Raw genomic sequence first — 13156 nt, forward strand, 5'->3', positions numbered from 1 at the left:
TATAAACCAATACTTTCTATCAGGGAATGGAGGGGAGCGTTATTTCCATAGATGCAAAGATCTATTTCTTTCTTTTTTTACACAGATAAGCCTTTTCAGCAGAGGCACTACCCTCACTATTTACCTGCAGTCTATTTCTGAAACATTAGTATGCCTGTGTATCACGCACTGTAAAACCACCCGTTTTGTGCCAAGCAGGATCATTTACACATTTAGAAATAAACATATGTACTTATATGAACATGCCTTATTCCTCTGAGGAACTAACACACAAACCAACATGCATGTAGGAGCAATGAGAGACAGATAACACACACAGAAGGCATTCATAGCAAGAGGTAATAGCATAGGGCTGCTTTTAAGACACAAGCCACAGCTCTGTGGACTGAGTGAGTACATGCAGGACATGTTATTGCTCTATATGTTTATAACGCTGCCATGAAAAGCTTAAGGGCAGAGCCACAGGCATTTCCTTGGTTGCTCTCTCCTCAGTCATCTCCCCAACTCTGTGTGGTAGAAAGCCAGAGAGTATTTAAATACCACACTTCATTTTTGGAGACAGCATCTTTTTTTTCTCTTTCCCATTTGGAACATTTTGAAACAAACTTCTTTTCACCAATCGTATCCAGTTTCTGTACTTGGCTGATATAGTTTACCTTGATTGCTTGAGGTCTGCCACATTTATTTCAGCAGTAATTGGTCTCAGAACAATTGAGAGGCTTTATTTTCTCTGTCCATTGTTTGAATCATCTGTCATGTTAAAAGCCTGATGGTTTCTCTTGGTTTTAAAACTTTGAACTGCAACTGGAAAGTGAAGATGGTGTTTAAGGTTTCACAATTCATGGTTCAAATGGAACAAAGCAAATCAATTACTGTTCACTCAGCACTTTGCAAAAATGTTTATGCCTCTCGGACTTTTTTTCTATATGACAAGTTTTAACCACCAACTACAGACTGCTTTTTTGGGATGTTATGTGATTGACCAAAAAGAAACAAGCATTTGTTCTTGTTGTCTGACTCAGCCTCCACTTTTCCTGCTTTGACAGCCGTAAATGTCCCACTGCTTTCAATGCAGAAAAATCACCCTAGATTTTAGGAACAGAACTGTAGACCTCCAAAGGTTATCAGATCCCAACAGGGACTGTGTTAGACTTTAATTTTCGGCGACATATCGTTAGGTCTGACAAAGAGGTTTGATTAAAATCCCATTTTAGATAACAATTACAAGAGGGAAGTGTTGTATGTTGAAAGTATCATCCCAACTGTGAAGTACATGCTTGTTGCCCTTAGGGGCTGGTGTACTTCACAAAATAGGTAACAATTTTTATATATTATATATATAAACATATTTACATCATGTTGGGGGTCCTAACTGGCCTAAAATGGAAAAGATTAGTTTGTGAACTGGAAAGAAGAGTTTGTATTAGGACTTCGTCATTTTTTACTAATTTGTCACAATATATCAAAACAGGCACAAGTTAGAATGGCTGAACTAACTTCATTCTGAACATTTTGTTGTGAAAACATTTCTTTAAAACATTTCTAAAACTAATAACTACTGCAATGGACCTTACAGAAAGATCAGGTTAAAAAGATGGGTTTTGAGATAAAAAATAATTAGAGTATTTACTTTATGCCAAGTAAAGGCCCTCTCCTTGCCCCTATCACCCTACTCTCTCACAGAACATCGGCTCTACCTGCATTGTCTTTTCTGTCATGATCAACACATATGAATAATTTGTGATCGAATAAGCCAATTGATAACTAAAGAATAGTTTAATAGCAAATAAATTTGTGTTTAATGCAGGGGTTGGGCATTCCAGTTCCCGAGGGCTGGTATCCTGCAACTTTTAGATGTGCCTTTCATTTGAAACACCTAAATCAAGTAATTAGATGATTGAGAGGACTCTGGAGGAACTGATTGCCTCCTGAGAAGTGAAACTCACTCATTTGATTCAGGTGTGTTGGACCAAGGGTGAATCTAAAATTTGCAGGAAGCAGCCATTGGGAGCTGGATTTGCCCACCCCTGGTTTAATATGTGTGTACTAAGTGAATTTTGTTGCATTATTGCTGCAAGAAAAGAACATTTTTTGTTAATAGAAATGTGAAAACAATGAAATCCAGGAATTAATCTCTGAGAAATGTCTCACCCTAATCATACCCTAAGCCTTTACTTCAGCTTTTTTTTTTCTTTTTTTTTTTTTCTATTTTGTATTTTCAAAGGTAATTTGTTCATTCTTTGGTATTTTACAGATTTTATATTTGACAAATAAATAATCTCTTTACTTCAAGCCCAAAACTTGATCTTGAATCGCATAGTGACCAATAAAACATTGTGCATATGCATCTTCACTCCTCACTTCAGAGAAAAGCCGGCCCGCAGAAGTACTCATATATAAATATAAATTGCGAAATACAGAAGATAAATACATTTAAATATCCAATAAAATGAATACATGTATAATTTAACTTTGTGTAACATACTGCTTGCCAAGAAGAAGATATTTGTCTGGTTTAGTCTAAGAAGATAAAACAGAAAAACAGCCAGGAGTTAATGGCCATGACACAATGATGAGCGAACTGGTGTGGTGAAAAGCCTGAAAAATAAAATAATATATATGTAAGTAAACTGAGGTTACTACGTAAAAGAAACTCAACTCTACAAGAAATATAAGTCAGAGCAGTAACAGGAGTGCTGAAATCTGGTTCCAAATTAGACAACAGAGCTACTAAGGTTGTGTGTTGAATACTTCTCTGTTTAAAATTCACTCCAAGTAATCAGATAAAAAAAGACTACCGCTTTCATTCTCTTTAAGCTGAAGGTCTAATGGCTTTTTTTTGTCATTACTCTGTATCTTTAATGAAAAAAAAAAAAGAACATCGTTAACCCAGGCTTTTGTCATTCTAATCGCTCCTAGTCAGCAGCCAGACTGGGACCTGTTGTTCCAGAAACAGCATTTTCACTGGAAGTTCAGCTTATGAGCAATGCGGGTGTACATCATGACCTTAAAAAGCCTAACATTTAGGGTGGTCCTTTCCTCCATACTCAAACCACATCCACCTGGCTCGTCTCTATGTGGTATGGATTCACTTCTCCTGTATGTCCACCAAACATTTTGCACAATCTGCCTCACAGAAAATTTCTTCACATGATGAAGACATTTTTACTGGCCTGCTTTTGTTTACCTATCTGGCAGAGCAGCAGTTTGCTGTAAAAAAAAAAAAAGGTCATTAAATACAGTTCTTTGGGCTTCTTGCAGTGGGGAGATGGTGGACTGTTGTTGCCCTCTCAGAGCAAAAGAAGTGCTTGTGCCATCTCCTCCCTAACTTCAGCAGGTGCAAAGACAACAGTCAATGCAATCTTTGTGTCAAATGGCACTACGTCTCTTCTGTCTGTCTTTAGCAGAATTTACATAATAAAAACAAGTGGTGTCTTGCTGCTAAATGGAAAACCATACATTTTGCCTGACACAGGCACAGACAGTTTTAGATATTTTACTACTGCCATCACTGCCTTCTAAACTCCTTTAGTTCCCTTTATCTTTTTTCCACAAGCTTTTGTTTGCAAAGTAGAACATTTTGTCCAACTTGAAAACTGTTCAGTCAGTTCTGAAACCAAATGCTGTTCAAATACGTAGCATTTGGATAATTGCTGAAGAAGGTTCTCAGTCATCCAGGTCATAGTCATTCTGTAAAACTTCAAAAAATATCCACTGGACTTGGTTTCCAAGATTTGAAGACGTTTCGCCACCTCTCCAGGAAGCTTTCTCAATTCATTACATTTGAGAAAGCTTCCTGGAGAGGTGGTGAAACATCTTCAGATCTTGGAAACCAAGTCCAGTGGATATTTTTTGAATTTTTACGGAACATTTGGATAATTCTAATCCGACATTAAGTTACACACTGTGGTCTAGTATTTTGTTGATAGCAAAACAAACCAGGTTCACAAACCACTGTTGTCTTTATGGGGAATCATCTTTGACCTGCGGTGGGTAAAAATATTCAGTAGTTTTATTTTTCAAATTCACTTGATCTGTAAGGACTGTCCCTTTTGTAACAGTTACAAAGTTAAGATTGTTATTTTGAGACCAAGGCTAATCTAATACCCTCTGAGGCCAAGACCCAAGACTGGACTTTCAAAGGCCAAGACCAATACTGGACCCTATGAGGCCAAGACACCAGAACAAGATCAGACTTTCCAGGACTAAGACCAAGACTGGACCCACCCAGGCTAAGATCCAAGACCCAGATTGGACCCTCCAAGGCCAAGACTCAGGACCAAGACAATACCTTCCTAGGCCAATACCCAATCCAAGACTGGACCCTCCAAAGCCAAGATTCAAGAACAAGACCGGACTTCCAAGACCAAACTACACCCTCTGAAGCCAAGACCAAGACTGGACCCCTCAGAATACTAGATCTTCCTAAGCCAAGACCCAAGACCAAAAATCCAAAGTAAATATAAAAAAAAAAAATGTAAAACTAAGTTTCATTGAAGAGTGTTTTTCAAAGAATTTGTTGTTCAAGTAAGTTATTCTGGGGAAATAGTCAAATTAGGGATTGCATTTGAAGTAGGCTCTCTTGATGTCTATCTGCAGACTGACACAACCCTACCATAGAAGGGTGTGGTAGAGCTCACGATTCAAATAGGAAGGCTCCCTATTAATGGAAGGCTCTCCCACTTCCTTTCTCTGTTTGAACCAACATGACACATTTGTACATACTACTTCCTGTTTCCCAATAAACTTCATTTTTTCAAAATAAAGAAAAAAAAAAACATTTCAAATATAGAAAATGTAAAATAAAAACAAATTTTAATCCAAATTAAGGTTCTTCAAAATATGTATTAGAAATTATGATCATTGGCACGAGAAAGAAAACAAATGTTTTGTCTAATGTTTTGTCATTATGCAGTTGTTTAACCTGTTAAAAGTCCATTGACCAGAGGCCCTAGAGACTTATGGAACCAATAGGTTTTAGCTGAGGCTGAATGTTATGGGGAAAAAAAGTGTCAGACTCCAGCTCTGCACCTGCCTCTCTGCTCCAACACACCTGCAACTAAAAAATCAGATCATAAGTAGGACTCTGAAAAACTTCTGAACTTTCTGAATATCTCAAATTGTAGCTCCTACCTCCTGTTCCTAGCTGCAATCCCTTCAACTTTTGCCGGGCCAACAGTAAGAACAGTATCCAGGCTAGGAAAAAAGCTCTGCTGCTGTGCTGAAGCCAGACAGCCTTTGATCTTATGCATTGGACATGCACATTAACAAAGCTGTTCTAATTGGGACTACAGCCTTTCAAAAAAGAACAGCAACAAAAAAAGTTACACAAATGTAGAGAAGGGCTAAAGCTCTCCATTATAAAACCTTACATTTTCACATTTGTCACTCACAGTAGATAGGATAAAATATTAGCCCCCATGATCACAAAAAGCCTCCACAATCTTCTTATGATCATAGGTCTTTTAAATGATCTTTTGATCCACTCTTTGTCTGACCAGTCACCCACAACCTGCTTGCCTTGGGAGACCCTGCCAAGGACATTTAAGCCCCCAACAAAATAACCTGTGGGATCATCAGGGAACTATAACCCCTCCACCACATTAAGGTGGCGGTTCAACAAGGGGGTTGACACTTGTGTATATATTTATTAAGCTGAGAATTCCTGTGTTTGTTATTGTGCAGTATTGAAAATCTGATGGTTGCTTAAAACCTTTACATTTTAAGATACTTCTCTTAAATCTGTTCAAATTGTGAAAATTCAACATTCCAGTTTTCGTTAGATGTTTTAGAACCACTGCATCCTTATAATTTAGTGATACCTCTGCTTTAAATGTGACATTGTATCTTTACAAAGTCATCATGAAAAGGCAGCTCAGATGATTTATTTATAAACTCAGCATCAGGAGGTGTTAATATATACTTATTTTCATTTGAACATAAATGCAGCTTTCTTTTTGAGTGTTATCAATGACCAATTTTGTAAACATAATGAAACAGCTTCTTTTTGCATTTTGAATGAAATATTAAATTATATAAAGATAGTAATTACATATGTTCAATTAGGCCTAAGGACAAAACTTCAAGTCATATTATTTCACTAACAATTCAGACTTGAGTCATGAAGACACTGGGGAATATTACTATTACAAATGTCTGCTTTCTGCCTTATATTTTTTCACTCTGAATTCAGTCTTTCATGAGATGTTAGGCACCAAATATTGCATCAATGTATTGGTCTTATTAAAAGAGATTATGTCCACAGGGAACATCGCTGTTTACTTTTCTGACTCTTCCATTTTCAGAGTTATGGAGTAATGATGAAGTAAAATGTCTGAATAAACGACATTACATTTTATTTTATTTTATTTTTTTTTTCAATTATTCAATGGCTTCTCTTTTTGAAACAGTTTTATTATGACTCATTCTGATGAAGTTTCATAATCTAATAACAATGATAAATCTTTGAGAATATTCTACCAGAGCTCTTCTGAAGGTATGACTTGATTCATTTTATGGTTATTGCTTAATAAAACCCCTCTCTGCAGCTGCAACTGACTCCTGCAGTGTGACAAATTTTATTTGGCAGCGGGGTAAGAAAAAAAAAAATAAAAATTGACAATTGATCAAATTCAGCAGCGGCCACGGAGAAGTTTGTGGAAGATGAATTAAAATAAGTTTTTGGTAATCTCAAGTTTCTCAGGTATTGTGATTTAAAATAAGAAAATTAGTTTTCTTAATTGTGAGATTTATAAAGTAATTTGTCGGCTTGTTTGACTGTCTTAGCTAAATTTTTGCTTGACGATCAGCCAGTGTCAACTCCTTTGTCCTAGATTAAAAAAAAGTTTTATCATTTCTGAAGTCCACTTTACAGCGCTTACAACCACCACACATTTTTTACCCAGACACCAAAAGGAGGCGCATTAGGATAGTCTGTCAGTTCTAAAGACTGGGACCAATTAGTACTTAGTATATCAATTTAGAAATAATTTAAACATATTGCAAAAAGAAAACGATTTTCTTCTAAGTGTATATTTTATTAAAAAACTAAGCACCTAAAGCTTGATATTTTAAAGATACTTTGATCAAGGTAATGAACCAAATGACACATTGACTGTTCATGTTGTTTATGTCATTATGACCTTCAAAGTTTGTTACTTGTACATTGGGAACTTTTGTTATCGGATGGCTTTAAAACAAATATTAGTTGGAGTTGAAGTGGTTAAAAAAATCTCAATGACTGATTTGATAGATTTTATTTTACAACATTGAATATTACAGGTTCTATTAAAAAGTGTCAAAAGCAGTTCTTTTCATAATTTACAAACTTTCCTTTTTGCTTATAACAATATCGTAGATGGTTGGTAAGGTGGGGGAGTATTCAGGATGAAGCAAAGTCAATATTATACTTAAAATTACTAAATAATCTAAGTATCTAAATAAGAGGTCCTGTAGTATGCAAAATCTACTTTGAGCTTTAAATTATGTTACAATTCTGCTCATTCATTAAAATCAAGAAAAAAAGTTTTGCAATCAGGGAGGGTTGATGTGAGACATGGGATGATAATTTCTCCTTAAAACTCAAACTAAGTTGCTCTTCCGCTATTCTACATGGGGCAGTAACATTTCTAAGCTAAAGCCTAAATTGTGAAAATCTGCTTTTTTGGTTTGCTGTTTTTTTGTTTTGGTGCTAGATGTTTTGGACTTTGTTTAGCCTCCAGAATGGCGTGATATGGCAACATATGAAAAAGGGGGCAACCTCACAGAAAGGCAGCTTTACTTTGAAGGCAAGTATCTTTCTGCCCAGTTGGATGAAAATAGCTAAATTTGAAACACTTGGTGTCATTATTACTGTACTTACTGGTCCTGTGAATATGCAGAAACATTTTTTGCTATATTTTGACTGAAATGCCCACACTAAAAGGCCTCTCTGTTCTATAGTCTATGTCTAACCTTAGTTAAAGGCTGTATTCTTGCCACTATATTGTATAATACTAAACTTTATGTATACACATGGGTATGCATAAAAAATTGACCTTTATCTTGATGATGAGGTGATAGCAAACAGATTGGTTAATGCCCAACTTCTTAAATATGATTATGACTTTCTGAAGTTGTTACATCATTATTTGTATTGGACTTTGTCTCTTCAGGGTTTGAACAGCAGGTGTGTACAGATATGATGTCGTAGATTTCAATCTCACACTGGTGAAATATTTAGGAGGACGAGGTTCCTCCTCTAGTGTGAAGGCCAATGCATTCCCTAAAAGGAAATCAACATTTGTTATTTTACTCAAGGTAGCAAGAACCAGTACAATGTTCTTTCTGCCATGACCATCATACTTCAAAACAACTCACTGCAGCACTTATTGGAAATACACTCAAGAAAAGTGCAAATATCTACTGGGTATCAGAATTGAAATGTGACTTAGCTCAATGTTTTGCAGATTTAATGTTAGTAATAATTTTAGACTGGCACATATTGATTGCTTGGGGATTTGAATTAAGATCTTTAGAGATTTTTGTTAACTTATGTGATTCTTTAACTCAGTTTAGCAGCTGCTAGTTATCAACATTACTTGATGGAGCTGAAGTTAGATTGATAATAGAACACTGGACATTTTATTAGATAAATAAGGCAGTAAGCCATCCAATGGGGTCTTCAGCAGAACAGGATCAGAAGAGAAACACCACAGGCAATGGTACTTTTACTCATAAATCGACATGGATCTATGGATTATTTTTTGTTTTTATTTTTGTGGAAGGCAGAGAACAAGGCAGCACCCAGAACTGCAACTGCTACACCAGCTGTGGCAACACCTCCAATCACAGCAGCATTTTGAACCTGCAAAATAAAACAGACAAACAAAGGCACTCTGTCATGTTACTGTTATTTAAATACTACAAACATATCATAAGTACAATTGTATTATACAAGCAATCATATGTAAGAGTCATCAATACCATCATTAGCATTTTTTTTTTTTTACCATGGAATGAGCTAGTGACCAACTTTAATACGGTTAAAACAAGATATAATTGATAAAGAGATATAGCCATTTTCTTCTTTTTGACATTTAATGAGCATTAAATAATACTGTACCCTCCCAACAAAAATAAAACAAGGTAGATATCAGAAAGTCAACTGTGACCCTCTGACCCTCTGAATATATTTCATCCTTGAATACAACTTGCAGATCCAGGATGGTGCATGTTTATTATTTGTCTAACATTCATACAAATGTAGACCAATGAAAACATCCATGTATCATTGTTGAGAAAAGGGTACAAGTTCTATATTGCTGAGATGAATGAGTTTTCCTTTACATGTGTGACCTTTAAAGCCATTTTAGTCACTAAGAGAGAAATAAGTCCTACTTCAAAGGTAGCAAAACAACTGATGAACAACAATTTACAAATGTATTTAGGGACAAACACCTTCATTGATCTGATAAATCTAAAGTTGGAGAAAATTTGAAACCTTGCGAGCCATCAGGACATAATTTAACTGGCTTTAAATGTTATTAAAGGAGTCACACTAATAGTGCCATTATTGTTATTATTGAGGCAAGACATCCTGAATGGACCATTAGTGATGTTAATGGTGCAAACTATTGTATTTATTTAAAGATTCGCTCACCTGTCGTGATTCTGGTTTTCCATATCGAAGCTCAGTGACAAAGTGTTCACTGTTATGAGTGGCAGCATTGTAGGGACGCTCCTCACCCACAATTTTCACAGCATCGCTGACAATAGTGCTGGGGTCATGAGGCTCATACTTGTCATCCAGTAGGTTGTTCACATGGAATGTTTTGGACCCAACCACTTCCCAGATCTTCTGACGCCTGACTTTACATTTACTGCTGTCAAGGTAGGTGAACAGCTCGCCCAGATCACCTTCACCATGAGCTTAAAGGAGCATATGATAAAAGACTATACTTATAAAGCTAAAAACCAAATCCCTAATAATTAGTAATCTGTAGATGACCATGATAACCTAATTAAAGAAATAATTAGGTAGAATATTGTTATACTCTTATTTATAGTCCTAAAATGTGACAGTTTACTTACTTGAAGGAATCAAATGAACCACTTCATTTCCTCCAATAAAAACAGCCCAGTGGTGATAGATCCCTCCAACGATTTCTATCAGATCCCCTGGCTTTGCATCACAGTCAAACTTAAGTAGAAAAAAACACATACAAAAGAGTTTAAAAAAGATTAAGAGTTAAGTAGATATATAATTTGTGTCCTGTTTGCCACTATAGTATTGAGAATTGAAATTTTTGTACTGGATAGTATCCCAACAGATCTGCTTTCACAAGTAGGCCATTATGACTGTTGCCATAAGTTACCGCTTCGTAATCGTGTACAATGTTGTGATGTACATATGTTGCACTCGAGGGCATGCCGATCAGAGCCCAGCGATTCTAAGCCGATTTTAACCTGCATCATTTGCCATGTCGTTTGACGAGGTTTAGTGAGACTTTTCCACTACCACTAAAAGACGACTGTTCCAGGGGTATAGGACTCGTTCAGCAGGTAGATAGCAGGTATGAGGAGCCCCAGAATCAACCCAAAGAGGCCAAGGCTGACAGAGAGGAGACCAGATCCCCAAATATCCAAATTACCCCAGAGTAAAGAGACACAGAGATGGAAGCACCCAAATGAGATCAGCCTTGGGCCAAGACTCCAGAAGCCATGGTACTGCAGTGATCTGTTTGACACACTAATTTTCAAACTAAATGGCATAATTTGGTCTTCACCTTTGATCTTTTCTTTAAAGAAAATTCTGTCTAAATGAAGCATTGGCAGATTCTCAACTGCTGAAATTCTGTATGAAGGCTGTTGGAATGGACCCATATCAAGTACCCAGTGACTAGGTGAGGTTTATAGCTTGTTGTCTTAGAGCATGAGACTTCTGAGGCTAGAAGCTAGGACCCATGTGTATTTTGTACCAAAACTTTGGTTTTCCTACTTTTGCTTGTTACGTCCAGCCAAACGATGCTAATTTGACCATCCTGTTTTACCATTACACATCCTTGCTTCCATATACCAAACTGACCCAAAGCTATTATTATTTTATACCTACTACTGGTTGGACTCACTTGTATTCATTGTTGGGATTGAGCATAACCTTATTATGTTATCTTGTTTCTACAGGCATATAATGTGAGAATACAATGGTTTCAATTTTAGTAGCCCCATAGATTACATTTTTCTAGTGTACAGATAATATCTTCTCATTGAGGATGATGTTGCTTGAAATAATAAAAGTATTTATAAGAATTTAAAATTAGAACTTATATTCATTATAATGAAAAATTCCACGACGCTGTCAGCCAAACATAGAAATGTAAGGGTTAAGTCACTCATTGCGAGCCTTGAATAAAAACAAATGAACCAAAGGTGTTTTGCACCTTACCATTGTTGCTTAATATAAAAGCTAATAAAAAAAGATTCAAGAATAATTTAAACAATCGTATAAAACACCTTTTTATTATTTAGAGAGTTCAGAGGAACTCACCAGTGTTGGAGCCATGCCTTGAACTGTACACGACTTAGGTGAGACCACAGGCAACCCAGCAGGATCCGAAACTTATCAGGAGGGTTCCAGGAAGCAAGCAAACATTGTGTACACAGTGCAAACATAGTGCACAGTCTAAGGCTGCAAATCATTAACTAAACAATGCCAGTGTCAACACTGTAACTAACCTTCATCTGGGTTGCACTGGTGCTTTAGCTTGCAACAAGCCAATGTCTGAATCCTTGTATTAAAAAATTATAGCTTCATAATTTACTTTGTATACATTTCTGTTCCTTAGGACTGTTTGTCTGTATGTCTGTCTGTATCCATCTACGGTAGCAGCCATTCAAATTGTCAAATGCCAGCTGAATGGCAGCCCACTTCCCTGCAACTCCCAGCAAAAACACCTCCAACTTCCAACAACTCGAGTGGCCACCTGCTTCTCCCGTGCATGCATATTTTTTTTAAACTCTGACTCCACCGTTTAACTGGATTACATGGTCTGACCAGTAGATGATGCTTCTTTTTAGTTCTTGATGTCCACAAATTATGACAGGAAGAATATTATAGTACAAAGGTTGATGTTTGAAAAGGAATTGTAGGGCCCCAGCCAAGGACCACCATTAAGGAAAGTGGGGTAATTTTGAATGGCTACTCTTCTAGGACAGCAGACATGCAGACAGGCTGGAGATGAGATTAAAATCAGGGTTTGGTTATAAAAAAGCTTTCAACATCTTTTTTATACTGTTCATGACATAGATATAGATTTAGGGCCAAACAACATCTACAGTACAACAACTCATTAGAGAAACCACTTTAAAAGTTACAACAATTTCTCTTTTGGATCAATATTAAATTTAGCTGCACAAGTTCAAACTGACAGCCTTTTCCTGCTGTGTCTTTTTTATTTGGAGTCCTGTCATGAATGGAAATGGGCTTTTTCATTTACACAGGAAAGGTGACAAAGTGGTGCATTCTAAGAAGAGTGCAAATACCGAATTCAGAACTTACAACCTGCCCCTATGGGTCCCTGACCAAAACCCGTACGAATGGGTTGAATGTAGATGTTGCATTTAATTGTTGGCTAATGTAAATTTGCAGTGATCATCCAAATTAATTTGACTAAATCCTGTTATAAGCCCTGTATAAGAAAGGCCAGAGCCTTGTAGTGAGCAGGCCCCTGCTTAAAACCTTCTATTACTCTTTGGTGGCAACAGCCCTCTTCTATGCTGTTGTCTGCTGGGCCTCTGGCATCACAGAGCGGGACAGAAAGAGACTGAACAAACTAGTTAAAAAGGCTACTTCTGTCCTAGGCTTCACTTTGAACTCAGTGGAGGAAGAGGCTGAGAGGAGGGTGCTGTCCAAGCTTACATCCATCATGGACAACACCTTCCACCCTCTGCACCAGGCTTTAGAGAAGTTGAGCAGCTCCTTTAGTGAAATACTTTTACACCCTGTTTGTAAAAAGGAGCGCCACTGCAGGTCATTCATACCTGGTGCCACCCAGTGTTGTGCCTGAACGTGTTCATTGAACGAAAGTTCATGAACTCGTTCATATTTTGGGCGAACGTGAACTGAACGTACTGCATTACTGCCTGATGAACATTATTGTGAACTCGTTCATTCTGG

General features: G+C 36.9%; 1 protein-coding gene across 1 annotated transcript; it reads right to left on the minus strand.

Moving 5' to 3' along the window:
• Window positions 1-8583: 8583 nt before the first annotated feature.
• Window positions 8584-11613, minus strand: LOC107087109 (HRAS-like suppressor 3). The gene is made up of 4 exons (XM_015378479.1): window positions 11528-11613; window positions 10072-10180; window positions 9641-9909; window positions 8584-8845 (listed from the first exon to the last, which is right to left on the minus strand). The coding sequence occupies exons 1-4, from the start codon at window positions 11540-11542 to the stop codon at window positions 8738-8740; spliced, it is 501 nt and encodes a 166-aa protein (XP_015233965.1). The 5' UTR covers window positions 11543-11613; the 3' UTR covers window positions 8584-8737.
• Between the last annotated feature and the right edge of the window lie 1543 nt (window positions 11614-13156).

Source organism: Cyprinodon variegatus, unplaced genomic scaffold (assembly GCF_000732505.1).
Source record: "Cyprinodon variegatus isolate N-32 unplaced genomic scaffold, C_variegatus-1.0 Scaffold173, whole genome shotgun sequence".
Lineage (NCBI taxonomy): Eukaryota > Metazoa > Chordata > Actinopteri > Cyprinodontiformes > Cyprinodontidae > Cyprinodon > Cyprinodon variegatus.